Here is a 20,483-nt window from a genome sequence, read left to right on the forward strand (position 1 = left end):
TGGAAGATTCTTTGGAAGTCAAGAATGAGACACAGATCTTGTGGTTACAGCCATTTTATTAGATGTTCATAGCAGTAAAGCACTGTGGCAGTGACTGTAACCAAATCATTCTTCAGTAAGCAAGGAGGAAAGAAACGAACAAAGAACTTGTCTCACAGTAGATCTTTATATTGAGAACTTGGTCAAAGTTCAAAGCAAATTTATTTTCAAATACATATATATGCCACCATATACTACAATACTGAGAGCTGTTTTCTTGAGGACATTCACAGTGAATATAAGAAACACAATAGTATCAATGACAGGCTCTATCCAACAAGACAGACAAACAACCAATATGCAAAAAACAACAAACTGTGCAGATACAATAAGGGAAAAAAATAATGATTAAGTAATAAATATCAAGAACATGAGATGAAGAGTCCTTGAAAGCGAGTCCGTAGGTTGTGGGAAGAGCTCAGTGACAGAGCGAGTGAAATTATCCCCTCTGGGTCAAGAGACTGATGGTTGAGGGCTAGTAGCTGTTCCTGAAGCTCGTGGTGTGTGTCCTGAGGTTCCTGTGCTTTCTTCCTGATGGCAGCAGTGAGAACAGAACATAGCCTGGATGGTGAAGCCCTTGATGATGGATGCTGCTTTCCAGCAACAGCACTCTGTGTAGATGTGCTCAGTGGTGGGGAGGACTTTACCCATACCCACTACTTTCTGTAGGCTTTTCCATTCAAGGGTATTGGTGGAAGTAGAGGTGCTGCCATGCTCCGTTCATAATGACACTTATTTGCTGGACCCAGGACTGATCTTCTGAAATGATAACACCGAGGAATTTAAAGTTGCTGTCCTTCTCCATCTCTGATTTCCCAATCAGGACTGGCTCATGTTGGATAGATAAAAGAATTCTCTAGTAGGAACAGACTATAAGACAAGGACAACTTTGATTTACTTACACTGCCATGACACTCGAGGCTTATTAACAAAGGAACTACAAAAATACAGAACTAGCTATCACAAATTACTGAAATTCCACAGAACTTTTGCAGAAAACAGGTGATTATACAAACAGGTAAGGAAACATAAAGGAAGTGCAAGTACAGGAAGACTAACATTTTGGATCAGAAACCAACAGTGCTTTACATTGTTTCAGGCTCTTGCTGTATCACCTCCTTCCGCCTTCATAATATGATTCAATTGATATAATAGTTCAGGATACAATCTGAGTGGTTCTCTAGCTCGTTCACATATGCTCAGGCTCCTGTGCTAACCATTTGAGGCTGCCAAGCTTCTATGCAATGACGTGGCTAAACGTAGTGCATGCTGTCATCTGGTGACGAGCCCTTGTCACAGGCTGTGCGGTATGCTCTTGTTGGGATACAAAGAGGCCTTAGACAAATGCGAGTAATTACAGGCAAACACGAGAAAATTCAGTTTTCTCTAAAAACTTTGCTAAAATCTGCTAAGCCAGAGTTGACAATGTCTTCCAAACTGAGTATTGGTAATTGTGTAACATGTTCAACGGTGTTGGAGCACGGAATATGTGTATACAATACTGGGCAGAACATTTCAGCCCTCCGTATTTTGATACTGGAGCTCTGGATGTTCATTAGTAAGGAAAGTGTGTATGCCACATGTTGAATCCACACATAAGGTAAGCGGAGCAGAGCGTTTGCACAGTAATGGTCAGGCTGGCCTAACCTCTTTGCTTTGGCCCTGTCTCCTTTTCTGACGGATCACTCACAGTTGAGCCATCGCTGTCAGGTTTGCACGTACAGAGACCTCCCAGTCTCCATACAGCCAACTTAATTCGCTTGCTGCTGGTTCCAGACTCGTCGCCCACAACCTACATTGCTGCAGTTCTCATCCACAGTCCTTGCTCACTTGTCGAACGAGCCGGCCGCGACCAGTCGCTGCCAGGCTTCACTCTCCCAACTGCAGGTTTACCTTGCTACCTGTTCTCTCCTGGTCCCTCCTGGCTTATCGTTTTGCTGTCTATTGTTAAAGTATGGTTTGCTGTTCAATCGTCTCCAGTGCTCTGCTGCTGGGTCAAGACTCCTCTCCATTTCCTGACGATTACTTTCACTCCCTTGTCTAATATGGGGCTCAAATTCAAGTTTCACTAGCAAATCGACAGAAACTCCCTCATTCCGAAACAGAACTACAAGAGATTCTGGAAATCCGGAGCATTGCACAAAATGCTGGAGGAAGTCGGCAGGTCAAGGAGGAAATAAACAGTCGACAATTTGGGTCGAGACCCTTATCAGGGAAACTGTTTCTGAGAAAGTGATGATCCTTGAACAAATCTCTGATCTTTCGCTGGAAATCGGGTGAACCAGTCTTTCGGCTGAAAATCGTCCTCTTGCCAGAGCCCGGGCCGCAACAGAGGGGAGGGGGAGCCTCTGCAATCCGCAGACGCCAAGGGTTAAACCCTCCAGATAGAGAACTGAATAATAGATGCTCACCGCCGCCGCTTGTGAACCCGTAGCCTTGTGCGTCCGGCGGGGGCGGGGCTGCGCGTTCATAGGCACCTGCAGTTTACAGAACGAGCTTCACAAACATCAGCCGGCGCTCTCACCAAAAAAACTGCACACCGAGACTTGCTGAGACAGCCACGGCAAATGTCATCGCAGAGGGCTTCGACCCTTGGTATCAAGCTTACTTAAAAAGGACAGAAATCAGAATTGTTTCTTCCATAATGAGGAAGCATTGAATAATACAGCTATTTAAGAGACATAAAACTTCCGTGTTGGCATCAGTGTCGTTATTCTTTGAGTCGGGCATATATTTACGGTGATATTTTAATGCAAGATGATCTGTAAAAGTTCAGGGAAGTAAAATGGACCGATGGCTGGGGCAATTGTACCGTCCAGCAGAGTGAGGCGCGTTCAGGAGCCAGTGATGGAGACGGTTTCTCATCTGCTGCTGAATCTCACCGAGATGCCGAGAGTGACAGGTCCAACCGGGAGCAGGAGCCGGAGCGGCTGCGAGGGTGACAAGTGCCAGCAGGCTGTCCGTCCGCCCAAAGGTAGGGACTGCTGTGGGCGCGCACGGGAACTCAAATGCACACTTCTTTTAAAACAAATATTGCCTCCTTTATCTCTCTTCCAGACCTGGATCAGACTGTGCGGATATTCCTTTACTGTCTGTTTTTTGTGTTGAGCGTGCTTGGGAATGTCCTGATCATCACCGTCCTCCTGAGGAACAAGCGGCTGCGCACTGTGACCAACAGCTTCCTGCTCTCGCTGGCGGTCAGTGACCTGATGTTGTGCCTCTTCTGTATGCCCTTCACCCTCATCCCCAACCTGCTCAAGGACTTCATTTTCGGAAGCGCCGTCTGCAAGGCCGTCGCCTACTTCATGGGTAACTAAAACTCCAATGCAATGCGTGGAAAACTGTGAAATTCCACGCAGAGGCGTGGCATCAATAGAAAGTCAAAGCAAAACCATTTACCTCCAACGCATGTTCTATTCCACTACTAAGAATTGTTTTGGTTTTTATTTTTGTCGGCGCATTAGCTGTATCGACACAAATTATTTTAAGCAACCTTTAAAGTCATTACTAGGTTATTCTAGGAGGGAACCTCGTTAAAGCGGGTATTAGGCGTTACAGTAAAGGGGCACCTTGGAGTCATAGCTTTCATACTAAAACAGTTGAAAGTCTGTCTCTCTCTCAAATCGCACCTATTCATTTACTGCATGTACCTGCGAGAAAAAGTTAACGGAATGCTCCTAACTGTAGCTAGGCATGTTAGCAGCGGGAGGAAGATGGTAGCCGTTTGCTTGGCGGTTAATGTTTAAACCATGTTAAATATAATCTGCTTTTAATATTGCATTTACTCTTTTATTCCACTGTTTCTCGTCTCAGTCATGTTTATGGCTGAAATCATATTATCACAGCCTCAGGGGAAGGTCTCATTCGGTTTCTAAGAAAAGAAATGTTTAATAACATTATCTAATCATCAATTCCCTGTTTACTAATCGGTTCGCTTTTAAAAAGCCGTGTTCCAGAGCTGTACAAGTTTTGGACACCTGATCGGGCAGTGAACGCAGGGGCATAGGCAGACCATGGGCCGATAGAACACGATCACTGAAACTGAGATTCACATCGGCAGAAGGGCCTGTGCCTGGGCTGTTCTGTGTTCAGCTGTAAGATGCACTTCCAAAGCTGAACATACAATGAACTAATTATAACGCAATGGCTCAGACTGTAAATTCTGATGCAGCATATAATAGGTTTAAATTAATCCGTAGTCGCTTGTTCGTTTACGGGATCTGAATCGATGTACAGACACAAGCACTTCAATAAGGTTGGCCCTACAGCTACAAAATCTCTGCCTGTAATTTCCCTCTTATTAATATAAAATACAGTGTTGTAGATATTTAAAGGTGCATTTTCAATTAATTGTTGATAAACAGATTAGTCAAAACCAAAAGCCGAGGGTGAACCAGGAGAGGGCAGGATCTGTGGCATTCAAGACCGGTGATCCAGAACTATGCAAGAAGTCCGATTGAGATTAGAAACGGAGTCGGATGAACGTCCGCTCTGACAGGGTTTGCGGGCCATTACTTCCTACAAAGCGAAACCTAACAACATGAATGGCAGTGATGCTTCACTCCCAGATGAGCTCAACGCCTTTGTTACGCTTTGAAAGGGAGAATAAAACTACACCTGTGCGAGGCCCTACAGCATCTGGTGACCCCGTGATCACTGTCTCGGAGGCAGACGTCAGAATGTCTTCGACAGGGTAAACCTTAAGGCTTCGGGCCCTGATGCTTTACCAGAAAACCTGTGCCAACCAAGTGGCGGAAATATTCAAGGACATCTTCAAACTCTTTCTGCTGCAGTCGGAGGTTTCTACCTGCTCCAAAAGGGCGACAATTATACCAGTGCTCAAAAGAGCAGGGTGAGCTCCTGTGGCACTCGCATCTACTGTGAGGAAGTGCTTTGAGAGGTTGGTCGAGACTAGAATAAACTCCCGCCTAACCCGGTCTCCACTCAGCCTTGGATCACCCAGGCAGTAGCTACGTCAATACTAATGCCAGGCTGCTGTTGATTGACTACAACCCAGTGTCCAACACAATCATACCCTCCGTTCAAACTCTTTGCCTCCGCATCTGGATCCTTGACTTTCTCACCAGAGTCTGTGTAGATCGAAAATAACATCTCCTCGCTGATAATCAATACTGGAACTCGTCAAGGGTGTGTACTTTGCCCACTGATCTACTCTTTCTACACCCTTGATTGTGTGTCTCGGCACAGCTCAAACACCATCTACAAATTTGCCGACGACACGACTATTGTTGGCAGAACTTCAGATGGTGATGGGGAGGTGTACAGAAGCGAAATAGATCAACTGGTTGTGTGGCGTCGCGGCAACAACTTTGTATCCAACGTCAGTAAGGCCAAGGAATTGATTGTGGACTTTGGGAAGGGGAAATCGAAGGAAAACACACCAGTCCTCATCGAGGGATCAGCAGTGGAAAGGGTGAACAGTTTCACGTTCCTGTGCGTCACCATCTCCGAGGATCCACGCTGAGCCCAACATACTGATGTGCTGATGTACATATTTCAAATACGGCACGACACCGGCTATACTTCATTAGGAGTTTGAGGGTAATTGGTATGTCCCCAAAGACACTCATACCCTTCTACAGATGTACGGTGGAGAGTGCTCTTACTGGTCGCATCGCCGTCTGGTCTGGAGGGGCCACTGCACAAGATCGGAAAAAGCTGCAGTAAGCTGTAAACTCAGTCAGCTCAACTGGACTCCCCAGCATCGACCACACCTTCAGAAGGCGATGCCTCAGCCATTACGCAGCCCCATCACCTCTTATTGCCCTCTTATTGCTATCATCAAGGGAGGCTCATGAGACTCAGCGTTTTAGGGCCAGCTTCTCCCCCTCCGCCGTCGAGTTTCTAAACGGACAATGAACCCATGAACACATCAGTTTTTGTTTCTTTTTCCTCTCCTGTAGCAATACTTATTTAATTTTATTACAGCACATTTTGTAATTTATAGATTATTATTGTGTATTTCAACGTACCGCTGCCGCAAGCCAACAATTTGAAAATCAACACCTGCTAGCGGTATTAGACATGGTTCTGTTTTCTGCTTTCGAAGAATGTATATTTCGAATTGTAGACCATGATAAAATAAATTTTGAAATTATTTCCATTTGTATTGGGTTCTGGAGCAACAAGAAATTTGCTGGAGGAACTCAGCAATTCTGAGATCTGAGCTCCTTCAGCAGATTATTTGATGCTCCAGACTCCGCATCTACAGTGTCTCGTCCCCACCGTAATAGATCCTGTTTCTCTGCAGGTATCTCTGTTAGTGTTTCTACCTTCAGTTTGGTGGCGATTTCCCTGGAGAGATACAGTGCCATATGTAAACCGCTTAAATCCAGGGTCTGGCAAACCAAGTCTCACGCCTTCAAGGTGATTGCCGCCACTTGGCTGCTCTCCGTTACGGTGATGTTACCGTACCCCATCTACAACACCTTGGTTCCCTTCACCAGGGCAAACAACAGCACCGGCAATATGTGTCGACTCCTGTGGCCGAATGACTTCACTCAACAATTCTGGTAATGTATCGAAGTTTTCAAAGGTTATCAACACAAATTTGGGGTGGAAGTGGCTTCTGACTAATCGGTTGCATTGTTGCTCGCTCCAGGTATGTTTTCCTTCTGCTGATCCTGTTTCTGGTTCCCGGAATAGTGATGATGATTGCTTATGGGTTGATATCCCGCGAGCTATACAGCGGCATTCGGTTTGAAATGGAAAGCAGGAAGAGGAGCCAAGGTAAATGAGGGAATTTGAAAGGGGCGCTGCTTCGCTGCTGAGGTTATATTTTACCCTTAATTTAACCTAGGACCTTCATCATCATCATCATCATCATCATCATCATCATCATCATACAGAAATCTCGGCGCCCTCCGTCCCTAGCTCACCTAAAAGTAGTTAGGCAATTTAATATTAATTTCATGGTTTTGGTTTGCAAATCCTGATGTTGTGCAACAAATGGAATCTGTTTTCATTTAATCGGCTTCCGACCTGGTAAGTGATTTTAAAAAAGTGGCTTCAGCCCATATTAATATGCATACAGTTGCAGTTTAGGTACAACCTTCAGTAAAATTGGTAAAATAGAATAAAGACATAGGAAAACGACTTTTAATGAAATGGGAAATATTATAGAATATTGAATCTCTGGAATCCAATGTTTTTGATTTCCATAGGGGCTGCGAGTGCTCTTTTTTGTTATTGATGAAATAATTTTACTTTGAAAACTCCAAATTCGTTAAAACCGCGTTATAGTTTGTTGTAAAAAAAAAAGATAGCTTGTTTATGTGTTGAGATATAAGGCGGAACAGTCTCTTCCACTCCAGCACCCCCTCCACCCACTTAACTCTAGCCTAATTACGGGACAATTTGCAATGATCAATTAACTTACCAGCCGGTACGTCTTTTGGCTGTGGAAGAAAATCGGAGCAGTCAGAGGGAAAGGCATGCGGTCTCAGTGGAACGCTCAAACGCCTTACGGGAATTGAACCCAGGCCGTTGATTGTGCTTTCTAATACGTCCTTTTCGCCTTTTATTTCAACTTAATTCGTCCTTTCACATCTCTTGGATGACTTCTTTGAAGAGTATGAGTTGCTTTCCCGTGCATTTCTAATTCTGAAATAAATAACTTTCGACTCTTAAGACTCCAAAAGCTTCGGAAGTTTTCAGAATATATCTAGGCAGTTCTTACTGCATCTCTCAACCACTCGTTTGGCATTCGTCTACAAACGTGACTGGTGTTTTATCCTGTGGCAAAGTAAGGCATCGGGTCAAGCTAATTGTACGCATTAATTGAGATCGAATGGACAGCTAGAAACTTTTCTACAGGGCATAAGTGGCTAATACGAGGAGTCATAATTTTCAGTTGATTGGAGGAAAGTACCGGGTAAATTCAGTGGTACGTTTTTTTACGCAGAGTGGTGAGTGTGTGGAACGCGCTGCCAGGGGTGATGTAGAGGCAGATACATTAGGAACATTTGAGAACCTCTTAGATAGGCACATGGATGAAAGAAAAAAAAAGAGGGCTATGAAGGAGGGGGAGGTTAAATTGATTTTAGAGTATGTTAAAAGGTCAGCACAACATCATGACTTCACAACTCTGATGGACCGGTACTGTGCTTCTGGTTTCTGCCTGGGGAATAAAGCATCAAATAATTACAACTGGTTTTGCAGTCAGCGCAACTAGTTGAAGGAATGGCGGAAAATCGGGCGACAGGACTATGTTTCCGCTGCTGAAATTTCTCCCTGTGTTTGATTCGCAGAGAGAAGCGGCTCCTATGCCAGCAATTACGAGGACGGAGATGGGTGTTACATGCAGAGCGTAAGGCGTAAAAGGACAATCGAAATGCAACCATTGTCAAGCTCTACTAATGCTAAGATAAGCAGAGCGAGAAGCAGCAGCTCTACGGCGAATTTAATGGCAAAAAAGCGAGTGATCCGCATGCTGATTGTGATTGTGATCATGTTCTTCATCTGCTGGACTCCTATATTCTGTGCTAATGCTTGGCGGGCGTTTGACAAGGTTTCCGCCGACAGATTCCTGTCCGGGACCCCAATTTCATTCATCCATTTGCTCTCTTACACGTCCGCGTGCGTAAACCCCGTCATCTACTGTTTCATGAATGAACGATTCCGCCAGGCTTGCTTCGCGACTTTTACCTGTTGTAGCAAGCAGCGGCCACTGCCCAGAGAGATTGAGGACGAGGGTCGCACCATCACCGCTTCCTTATCCAGATGCACTTACACCAACGTCTCACCCCCCTCTTGACCGGGGGGGTGGGGGTGGGGGGCAAGGGAATTCCTTATACTTCCCCATCAGGAATTTTCGCCTTTTAACCCTGCTTTTAAAAAACATTTACCTTGTCCATTATCCAATAATTATGACCTTTGCAAGTACTGCATCAACACAGGAGACCAACTCTGAAAACAGATTTACGTGACAACGAAAGGTCGAAGCTCTTCCTTGACAATAATCCCAGAGAATAAAGTATCGAAAGTCGAGATCACGCTTTGTTCTTGTTACAATGCATAGCTCTCGCCTATTCCCTGTGACCATTTTTGGCGATTGAAACAAGGCTGAATGTAAGAAAATCGTTTAAACAATGGTAATTGGTAATTGTTGAGGAATTCTTGTTGGTAATTGTTATATTAAGGGTCTAGGGTATTTTGCAGTGAGCGTGCCATAATAATATGTATATTTCTGAAACGAGGCACTAACCATGCGGAAGGAGTTGAAGTGAGGGGCGGTGTGAAGTTTCTCTCTCCCCCTCGCCAGCCCTCCATCCTTCAACCGGGTTAAAGATTATTTAACCATTGTCACCTGTACAGAGATACAGCTGGAAAGCCTTTTCGTACCATCCCGACATGACCTGCTACTACAGTCGCCATAGACGTGCCCAACGCCCATTTACTCTCTTGGTTCAGTTGTGAGTGATGAGATGTGCCGAGCCGAGTATGCTATCCTCCAGGAGTTGCCTATTGGTGGCTGTGGAGGCCGAGCACCTCTAGAGTAAGTTAGCTGTGACCATTCTCCGAGTCTTTCGGTTATTCGATCTATCCTTTCTAAGTTGCCGCACAGTAGAAGTCGCTCTCGTATGGTACAGCTCACACTCGAACACATTTCCCCCCGGATGTATCTATTGGGTGCAATGTCTCCCCGTTGTTAGTTGCAATGTTGAATTTCTTCAGGCTGATTCCGATGTTATCCTTGAAGCATTTCCGTTGCCCACCAGGCTCGCTGATCTTCATTCAACTGGGAGTAAAGGATCTGTTTGGGAGGATGTGAGTTAGGCATCTGACTGACGTGACCTATCCATCGGAGTAGGTGTTGCTTTAATGCTGCTCACGTTGGCCTCCTCCAGAGCGCCTGTCCTTCCAGCCGATCCTCAAAATCTTCCGTAAGCTTACTTGGTTATATTGGTCCAGGGCTTTCATGTGCGTGCAATATGTGGTCCACGATTCATTCAGCTCAATACAGTGATGTAGGAAGGATGATTGCTCTATAGACCAAAAGGTTTTCTTGACCCTATAGGTCGCGGTCTTCAAAGAGTTCTTTTCCTGAATATTGCACAGATTTCACTAGCGCCTCAGGCAGTGGATTCTGCTTCAGCGGAGAGAGTACGTCCAAGACAGGAAAAGTGGTCTCCAATTTCATGGGCGATATCTTCATCTTTATGGGGGGGGGGGGGCTGGATAAATGGCTGGTTAGGTGGTGGCTGATAAAGGACCTGTGTCTATTTATATTCAAAACAAGACCCAGGGTCGTATATGCCTTGGCAAATGTGTTCAGGATACATTGGACGTCTCCTTCAGAGTGTGCTGCGCTGGAGTTGTAATCCGAGTACTGAAATTCCGTGATAGTGGCGGTGCTGACCTTGAACCGGTTGTGGTCGAAAAGTCTCTTGTCCATTATAGGTGTTTGCGATTCCCTGTGGCATGTTCTCGCCAATGAGGCGAAGGATGGAGAAATGAAGATAGCAAATAGGATGGGTGATATGATACAGCCTGCTGACAGGGAAGGGTTCTCATTCAGCACCACTGTTGCTGAGCCATCATGCTGAAGCCTCGATATTCCTAAATACTTGCCAAGGCAGCCAAGTCTTAACAGTAAACGCTAGAGACCTTGGCGGTCTACTGTATCAAATGCCTTTGTCAGATCTATGAAAGCCCAGGACAAGGGTTACCTATGTTCACGGCATTTTTCCTAAAGGGGACGTGATGTGAAGATCATGTCTGCGCTAAGTCTAGATGGGCGGAAACTACATTGTGATTCAAGGAGTACTGCTTCAGATAGTGGAAGGAGTCGACTGACGAGGATACGTACAAACACTTTGCCCGTACTTGACCGGAATGATATGTCTCTGTAATTGCCACGTTCTGCTTTGTGTCCCTTCTTGTATATTAGAACACGATTAGAGCAACCCTGGTCGGCTATGCCTTGGCTGACATAGCACTCCCACAAGCGGTACTTTTCCATTTACGTGTAACCAAAAGTTCCGGAGTTTGTGAGATCGCTGCACCTGACTAAAGTACGGTGTCGTGCCCTTCGCTATATGTTTTGCTTTTCAATAAACGAGAGTACTCAGAAGGTCGTTATTAATTTTGCTTCCGTTCGCAGTTTATTTCATTCTCCCGGCGTGTTCCTTCTAGACCCGCCGTTGCACACTATCAGTTAATAAGCCCACTTATCTTCTCTTAATGCACCTGCCACCGCGAGAAAGGAACAAAATATCAATTTAGTAAACCCAAACCAGATAAGATGGCCGAGTCAGCACAAATCAACGGATACACAATCCTAAACCGTATAAGATCAGAAACAGGGGAGGGGGGTTAATTATCCAAAACCTTGGATGTACTGGACGGGAACACGCCCAGTGACTCAAATCGATCTTATCGGCCAAATTATTTATGTCAGTTTGTACCATTTGCCCGCACAGGGCCCATAACCTAAACCTTCCCTACTTGATACTTTCCACTTTGATATTTTTGGAAAGTGAACAAAAAGGTGGTTTTGACTTTGGAATTAATTACACACTTCCACTCCCCTACCACATTCTACGCAATATAAAATACAATGCATCGCTCCCCCCACCCCCAGAAATATATAAAGAAAATAGAAAGAGAACATTTCAGCACAACTTAGGGTGGTTGTATTATTTGAATACCTCTACTACAATAATAGTTCCAGATTACAAATTCTCAGCTCCCACCCATCCCACAAGCGGAAAACATCTGAACCTGCGGAATGTCGTATACTGCCAAAATGTCTGACGCCCTGATCAGATCTTGGGAAACCTCACCTATAGCTTTGTGGTCATTCAGAGCTCCACTGATTTCCATCCTGATTGCTGGTGCAGATTACCTGGAGCCCGTGTTTGTACGCGATTCCTCCCGTATCCCAAAGCCGTGCAAGATGTTAGGATAAATGAGAAGTGGAATCTGGGGAAGATGATGGGAATGAACAGAGCAGCTGAGAATAGCGGGTTAGTGTAATTTAGGTCCTTGATTGGTAGAATATGAATAAAGGATAAAAGTCGCTTTTAAAAAGGGCATTGTTTTATTAATTGCTAGTTAGTTTAGGCAACAACTTGGTCTCTGTCTCCTTCTCTGCCCATGGCACGCAATCAACTTGTGGGCAAATCGAATCAGACCATGATATTGGTGAGTGTGGTGACAGTGAAGAGTCTTCTAAAAACATGCATGGTCTAGTTGATGTGACATCAATAACCCCACATGACATCAGCTGGCTATATAGTGGTCCTCCTCAAACTCAAACAGTTCGTTCCTAACAATCGTTTAAGTTGTTGATAAGCCCTTACGGTATAACGGTTGGATAATTGCTTCTGGTTGTTATTATGATAGCATGTTACCTTCTAAAGCCAAGGCAATGTCTATTAGAGAGGGAGAGGAGAGCTGGCAGAAGGTCACATCTATGAATAATGTTCAAGGAGAATTGCTTTTATCCAGACCCTGCTAAGGAACATGCTTTTTTTCCCTCATTTGAGCCAGAATCTGCCAGGCACTCTTGCAATTTCAGGGCATGAGAAGGTCCTCAATGTCGATGGCTGGCAAGGCAACAGGCATGAAAGTGCACAGGAAGGTGGTTCTGTCTAGAGTATACAGTAGATATTTTAACCCTCTCGTACTTGCCTGTCCAGAGTAGTAAAATGGTGCCGAATACCATTAACGATGCAAAACATGTTCTTGGCACTTCTTGTCAACTGCTCCGCACTGGATCCTTTTTTACCTCAGTCGCTGAAGCCAATCAGCAGCACCTTACAGTGCTCAGATTTTGGCTACAGTCATTGTGCACCAGCTAGATTAAAGACACCGGGACAAATCTAGACTATGACTATTAATTTACAAGAATTCTCTGTTGGTAACATGGTTGAGGCCTCCAGCACATAATGTAAGACATTCAGTAAATGAAAACAGCACTTCCATGCAAATGATATTACAGCAAAGCACTGATGAACTGGAAGATAAATTTTGCTTTATTAACCCCTGGTGGAACCATTAATATGCAACAGCTGCTCAAGAAAACAGGTGCATTTACTTATGCACTCAAATGGGTAAAAGTTTTGAAAAAATAAAACCTGTTATATAGGCCATAGTTCCCAAAGTGGTTCTGAATATTTAACTCATGGCACCTGAACCTATAGTCACCATTGCAGACACAAGATCACTCATCCAGAGACTGTACCTGTGAAAAGCAGCTGGTCCAGATGGTGTCCCTTGCTATGTCCTGTGTAGATTAGCTAGAAGGAGTATTTGCATACATTTTTAACCTCTTCCTGCTTCAAACTAAGATTCCCACCTGTTTTAAGACCACTATCATCCTGGAACTAAGAAAAACAAGGTAATGTACTTTAATAACCATTGCACAGTGGTTTTAACATCAACCATCACAAAGTACGTGAAAGGCTAGTTATAGCACACAGCAGCTCATCCCCCAGACAACCTCAACCAACCACAATTTGCCTACTGTTAAAACAGGTCTACGCAGGCCTGGCCCTACACTCATCCATGGAGCATCTGGAGAGTAAAGCACTACATTACACTATTGGTTACTGACTACAGATCACCTTCAATACCATAATTTGATGAAAACTCATCTCTGAACTCCTAGACCTAGGACTCAACACTTCCCTTTGCAATTGAATCCTTGACTTCCTGAACAACAGACCTCAATCAGTAAGGAGGCAGGAGGATGGCATCAGTGTACATGCTCCTGCTTACATCAACAGCATGAGGTTGAGAGGGTAGACAGCTTTAAATTCCTGGGATTGAACATTGCCAATAACCTGCCCTGGCCCAATGGTCCAATGAGTTTGATACTGTGCTCAAGAAAGCTCACCGGATACATTTTTTCTTTGGGGGGGGGGATGGGGCTGATTTATTATTGTTATATGTACCAAGATACAGTGAAAAGCTCGTCTTCTATACTGTTCAAGCAGATCAAGTCATTACACAGTGCATTGAGCTAGAATAAGGGGAAACACTCAATGCAGAAAAGAATAAAAGCCACCAAAAAGTGCAAATAATAAAGTGCAAGATCATAACAAGGTGGATTGTGAGGCTTCTTCTTTAGGAGGCTGAAGAAATCTTGCGTGCCTCACTTATCCCTCACCAATTTTTATTGCAGCATGAAAAAAACATTCTATGTGATGCATCACGGCTTGGTACGGCAACTGCTCTGTCTGACTGTGACAAGAAACTACAGAGAGTTGTGGACACAGCTCAGCACATCAGCCTCCCCTCCATGGACTCTGTTCATACTCCTCACACCTTTGTGAAGCAACCAGCTTAATCAAAGACCCAGCCATTCTTTCTTCTCCACTCACCCATCGGGCAGGAGATGCAAAAGGATTTAAAGATGTGATTACATTTATTTGTCACATGCACACTGAAATATCGAAACAGACAGTGAAATGCATAGTTTTGCACCAATGACAAACACAATTTGAGCAGCCAGCAAATCTCCCCATAATTCCAGTACCAATACAGCATGCCAACAACTTGCTAACCTGAACATCTTTAGAATGTGGAAGGAAACCAGAGTACCCGAAGGAAACTCACTGAGTCACGGGGAGAATATACAAACTTCTTATAGACAATGGGAGGAATTGAACCCTGATTACTACTGCTGTAAAACATTACGCTAACCGCAATGCTACCCTGCCACCCATGTTGTCTACCTGCACTGCACCCTGTAACTGTAGTACTTGATTCTGCATTCGTGCCTTATATGAAAAAGCAATAACAGAGTGCAGGAGTCTACAAGACACAATTTCAAAGTAAATTTATTGTTAAAGTACATATACATCACCATATACTAGCCTGAGATCATTTTCTTGCAGGCATTCACAGTGGAAGAATAATCAAATCGATGAAAAACTACACACAAAGACTGACCACCAATGTGCAAACACTAAAAATAAATAAATGAGTTGTAGAGACTTTGAAAGTGAATCCATAGGTTGTGGAATCAATTCAGTGTTAAAGTAAGTGATATTATCTACACTAGTTCAGGAACCTGATTGTTAAAGGGTAATAACAGTTCCTGAGCCTGGTGGTATGGGACCCAAGGCTCCTAACCTCCTTCCCAATGGCAGCTGCAAGAAGAGAATATGGATGGCATAGGATCACAATTGGGCCATTTGCCTCATCGAGTCTCCTCCATCATTCAATCATAGCTGATTTGTTTTTCCTCTCAAATCCATTCTCCTGTCTTCTCCCTGTAACTATTGACACCCTCACTAATCAAGAACCTATCAACCTCTGAGTTAAATAGAACATAGAAGAATACAGCACAGCAACAGGCCATTTGGCCCACAATATTGTGCTGAGCTAGCTAAAAAGCAAATCAAAAATACCCAAACACAAAGTCCTCCTACACTCGCCATGTGCATATCCCTCCATCTTCTTTTGTGTTAAGGCAAACATATTAGAGGCTTTTAAAAGACTTTTGGATGTGCCTATACAAAATTTGCTTCTACCATCATACCAGGCAGTGCATTCCAGGCATCCACAACGCTAAGTAAAAAAAAAAATACCCCTCACAACCACTTTGAACTTACTCCCTCTTAGCTTCAATGCATCCCATATGGTATTAGACATTCCAACCCTGGGAAACGGAGAGTCTCTTGTCCACTCTATCTATGCCTCTCATAATCCTGGAAATCTCTGTCAAATCTTTCCTCAGCTTCTGATGCTCCTGAGGAAACAAACCATGTTTATCCAGCTTCACGTGGTAGCTCATGCCCTCTAAACCAGCCAGCTAGTAAACCTGTTCTGCACCCTCTACGAAGCTTCAACATCCCTCTTATAGTGGGGGCACGCAGAACTGTACACAAAACTCCAGATGTGGCCTAACCAGAGTTTGTAAAGTTGCAACGCACCCTCCTGACTTTTGAATTAAATGCCTTGATTAATAAGAGCAAGCATTCCATAAGCCTTCTTAACTGCCTTATTGACCTGTGTAGCTACTTTCAAGGAACTAGGGACTTGAATCCTGATATCTCTGCACAGCAACACTGTTAAGGACCTTACCCTTAACAATATTCTGTCTCCTTGCCCTACCGAGGTACAACACCTCATATTTATCTGGGTTAAACTCCAGCTGCCATTTCTCTCTCCATATCTGCAACTGATCTATATTGTGCTGTATTCTTTGCCAGTCTACACTATCCACAACTCCACCAGTCTTGCATCATCTAATTTACTAACCCACCCCTCTACATTTTCATCGAGGTCATTTATATACATCACAAACAGCGGAGGTCCCAGCACAGATCCCTGTGGAACTCTTAATTACAGAGCTCCAGCCTGAATGTCCCTTCAACCAGTACCTTGTCTTCTATGTGCAACCCATTTTCCATGGATCCAGGTATCGCAATCTTCTGGATTAGTCTCCCATGAGTGACTTTGTCAAACACCTTACTAAAATCCATGCCCTACCCTCATCTCGCCACCTTGTCAAAAAAAAACTCAGTCAAGTTGGTAAGGCGCAACCTGCCACAAACAAATTCATTCTGGCTCTTCCTAATGAGCCATGGGTTTCCAAATATTTATATATCCTATCCCTAAGGATTATTGCCCGCAATTTCCCTACAACACTCACTGGTCCATACCAAGATTTTCCTTTGTTCCCTTCTTAAGTAGAGGTACAACATTAACCACTCGCCAGTCCTCCAGGACCTCGTCTGTGGCTAGAGAGGACAGAGATACTGGTCAAGGACTCAGCAATCTTGTCTCTTGCCTCCTTCAATAACCTGGGGCAAATCCCATCAAGCCTTGTGGACTTAATCCACCTTAATACACTTCTTCCTCCTCGATTTCTAAACACCCAAACATATTTATACACTGAGCACTGATCTTGCTGTCCTCCATATCCTTTTCCTTGGTAAATACTGAAGCAAAGTACTCATTAAGTACCTCACACTCATTCTCTGTATCCAAGCAAATGTTCCCCCCCCCCCCAACCCTTTGTTCTTGAGTGGTCCTACCCTCTTCTTAGTTATCCTTTTACTCAATGTATGTATAAAATGCTTTGGGATTCACCTTAATCCTACAAGGACTTCTCATGGCTTCTCCTGACTTGCCCAATTCCCTTCTTTAGCTCTCTTTCGGCTTCTTTATACTCATGTTTCATTTAATCCTGACTTCCAATGCTTTTTGAGATAGTGATTTAGATGCATATCATATTTTTTACTGAGTTAAGTATTGTATGTAATTAGTTTTGCTACAACAAGTGTATGGGACATTGGAAAAAAGTTGAATTTCCCCATGGGGATGAATAAAGTATCTATCTATCTATCTATCAAAGCTTTACATTATTTTCCTTTTTCTTGACTAAATTCATCAACTGTCAGGATGTTTAAGGTTCTTGTATTAATACACACAAAATGCTGGAGGAACTCAGCAGGCCAGGCAGCATCAATGGTAAAGAGTAAACAATGGATCTTTCAGACCCAGACACTTCGACAGTCCAAATGAAGGGTCTTGCCCCAAAACGTATTACTTTGATTTCCAGCATCTGCAGATTTTCTCTTGTTCGAGGTTCTCTAACCTTTCCATCCCTGTTTTTTTTTAAATAAATGGAAACATACCTTTCCGGTACTCAGTACAATTGATCTTTAAATACACTCCACATATCTGATGTGGACTTCCCACAGAAAAGATGTTCCCAATTAACATTTCTTAGTTCTTGCCTGATTGGCCCTACTCCAGTTTAAAATTTTCCTACAAGCACCATACCTATCCTTATCAATAGCTATCCTGAAAGATAAGGATTTGTGGTCACTGTTCACCCACTGTAAGGCCCGTGACCTGGCCAGGCTCATTACTCAGCACTAGGTCCAGTATACCACCACCCCCCCCCCCTTTCATTGGACTGTCCACATATTGATTTAAGAAATTTCCTGGATAAACTAATCATATTCAGCCCCATCTAAACCCCTTATACCAAGAAGGTCCCAGTTTATATTAGGGAAGTTGGAATTCCCAATGACAACAACATGATTGTTTTTACACATTTCCTTAATCTGATTACATATCTCTTCCTCAATGTTCTGATAGCTATTAGGGGGTCTGCAGTACAATCCCATCAGTGAGATTGTCCCCTTCCTGTTCCCGAATTCCACCCAAATGGACTCAGTGTCTGACACTCCATTATGTCTCTTCTGACAGCAGCTGTGATATTGTCCCTGATTAGTAGTGTAACTCCACCTCCTCTTTTACCTCCTGCTCTATCTTTTTTACAATTTCAAAAATCTGGCACATTAATCACCCATTCCTGCCCCTCTCTCAACCAAATTTCACTAATAGCTACAGCACTGTATTTCCTTGTACTGATCCATGCTCTGAGTTCGACACCCTTATCCATAATACTCCTAGCATTAAATTATACACACTTCAGACTATCCAACCCATCATACCTGTTATTTCAATTTTGCCTTTCAAAACTTTCCCTGGTATCTACCTTCTAGTCCAATCCTTCCCTTATTGTCCTGGGGTTTTGGTCCCAGCCCCCTGCAAAACTAGTTTAAACTCTCCCAAGTAGCATCAGCAAACCTCCCAGCCAGGATATTGGTTCCTCTCCAGTCCAAGTGCACTGGGCTATGATGTACAGGTACAGGTTCCAATGATCCAAGAACTTGAATCCCTGTCCCCTGCACCATTTTTCTGAGCTATCATCCATTCCTACCTGCACTAGCCTGTGGCACAGGGAGTAATCCAGAGATGACAACCTTGGAGGTTCTTCTCTTCAGCCTCTTTCGTAACTCTATATACTCACTGTGTAGGACCTCTTCCCCTTCTCTGTCCTCGTCATTGCTGCCAATATGTGCCACAACCTCAGCTGTTGTGGAGATCTTGCAGCTGCTCTGATAAATCATGGACCTGGAAGGCAACACACCATCCTGATGTCTCTCTTGTGGCTACAGAATCTCCTTTCTGAACCCAATCTATAGAGTCCCTTCTAACTACTGCACATTGCCTGGTTTTATCCTTTCCTGTCAAGCCTCAGAGCCGGCCACAGTGCCACCAGCCTAGAAGTTGCCGTCGCAATCTGATGGGTCACCCTCTGCCCCCAGCAGTATCCAAAGGGGTGTACTTGTTGGTAAGGGGAATGAACACAGGGGAACCCTACACTGACTTCTTAACCCACTTACCTCTCCTGGCAGTCATTGATTTACTGTCCAATGCCTGTACTCTAGGTGTGACCATCTCTTCAAAAGTCTTGTCTATAATATCTTCAGCCTCCTGAATGATCCTGAGTACATCAACTCCGGCTGCAACTCCCTAACCCTGTCAGTCAGGCGCTGAAGTAGAGTACACTTCCCATAGATGTAGTCATCAAGGAAACTGTCAGATATCCTGCATTCCCTCATCTGATGGGGGCATTTCATCCTGACTACTCTATACCAAAAATGAAAAAGGCTTTCCTCTTCTCAACTGTTCCTTCACCTGTTCACACTGAAACCTGTTATGCCGAAGTCTTCACACTCCACTATGGCACACTCCAACATTGGCCACTCCGCTTGAGCTACCCTTTTTATTTGCAGCTGAGGTTAAGGTCTCTGACACTAACACTTTCCGTGCCAGTGCAGCCCAAAAAGACCGGCCTTGCCTGAATCTGCTCCTTTTATCCTCTCTGACATCAACACGCACTTCTCTCACCTGAGCCGCTGATAAAAAGACTGGCTTCACCAGAGCCTGCTCTTTTAATACTCTCACTCCCAGCTTCGGTAGGCCTCTGACACCAACACTTACCATGTCTGCGCAGCAAAAAACACTGGACTTGCCTGAATCTGCTCATTTTATCCTCTCTCTTGACTGGCATAGGGCTCTGACACCGATAGACTCCTCTCACCTGAGCTGCTGACAAAATATACCCAAGTACTTGGCCTCCACAATCATCTGTGGCAATGAATTCCATGCATTCACCTCTGACTAATACAATTCCTCCTCATCTCCATTATAAAAGGGACATCCTTCTATTCTGAGGCTGTGCTCTCAGGTCTTTGACTTTCCAACTCTTGGAAACATCTTTTTCTAAACAGGGAGCACATCTATTCTATCTAGGCCTTTTAATATTCAATAGGTTTCAATGAGGTCTCCCCTCACTCTTCTAAACTCCAATATGTACAGGTCCGGAGCCATCAGGCACTCCTTAACCCTTTCATTCTCAGGATCTCTCCTACAAAGCTCTTCTCAGCCCTCTCCAATGCGAGCTTATCCCTTCTTAGATATGGGACTGAAATCTGCTCATAATACTCCAAATGTGGTCTGGCCAATGCCATTTAAAGCCTCAGCATTACCATCATGCTTTTATAATCTAGTCCTCGAAATCAACATTGCATTTGCCTTCCTTACTACCGACTCAACCTGAAGTTAACCTTTTGGGAATCCTACACTAGGACGCTCAAGTCCTT

The 20,483-nt window shown here is 44.1% G+C and overlaps 1 protein-coding gene across 3 annotated transcripts; it reads left to right on the forward strand.

The window, feature by feature from the left end:
- Positions 1-2,513: 2,513 nt before the first annotated feature.
- cckar (cholecystokinin A receptor) lies at positions 2,514-15,229 on the forward strand. Of its 3 annotated transcripts, none has more exons than XM_073064872.1 (5): positions 2,514-3,013; positions 3,097-3,348; positions 6,311-6,572; positions 6,662-6,789; positions 14,192-15,229. In XM_073064872.1, the coding sequence occupies exons 1-5, from the start codon at positions 2,833-2,835 to the stop codon at positions 14,194-14,196; spliced, it is 828 nt and encodes a 275-aa protein (XP_072920973.1). In that variant the 5' UTR covers positions 2,514-2,832; the 3' UTR covers positions 14,197-15,229. The 3 variants fall into 3 exon arrangements, with proteins under 3 accessions (XP_072920973.1, XP_072920971.1, XP_072920972.1); XM_073064870.1 differs by lacking the exon at positions 14,192-15,229 and adding an exon at positions 8,310-11,132 and having other exon boundaries at positions 2,516-3,013; XM_073064871.1 differs by lacking the exons at positions 3,097-3,348; positions 14,192-15,229 and adding an exon at positions 8,310-11,132 and having other exon boundaries at positions 2,517-3,013.
- The last annotated feature ends 5,254 nt before the right edge of the window (positions 15,230-20,483 follow it).

Source organism: Hemitrygon akajei, chromosome 13, assembly GCF_048418815.1.
Source record: "Hemitrygon akajei chromosome 13, sHemAka1.3, whole genome shotgun sequence".
Taxonomy (NCBI): domain Eukaryota; kingdom Metazoa; phylum Chordata; class Chondrichthyes; order Myliobatiformes; family Dasyatidae; genus Hemitrygon; species Hemitrygon akajei.

Bases quoted from the DNA above. Each gene is read 5' to 3' on its own strand.
- cckar (XM_073064870.1), top strand. From the start codon at position 2,833: ATGGCTGGGGCAATTGTACCGTCCAGCAGAGTGAGGCGCGTTCAGGAG. The intron at 3,014-3,096 runs GTAGGGACTGCT...TCTCTCTTCCAG, and splicing joins GGCTGTCCGTCCGCCCAAAG to ACCTGGATCAGACTGTGCGG. The intron at 6,790-8,309 runs GTAAATGAGGGA...TTTGATTCGCAG, and splicing joins AAGCAGGAAGAGGAGCCAAG to AGAGAAGCGGCTCCTATGCC.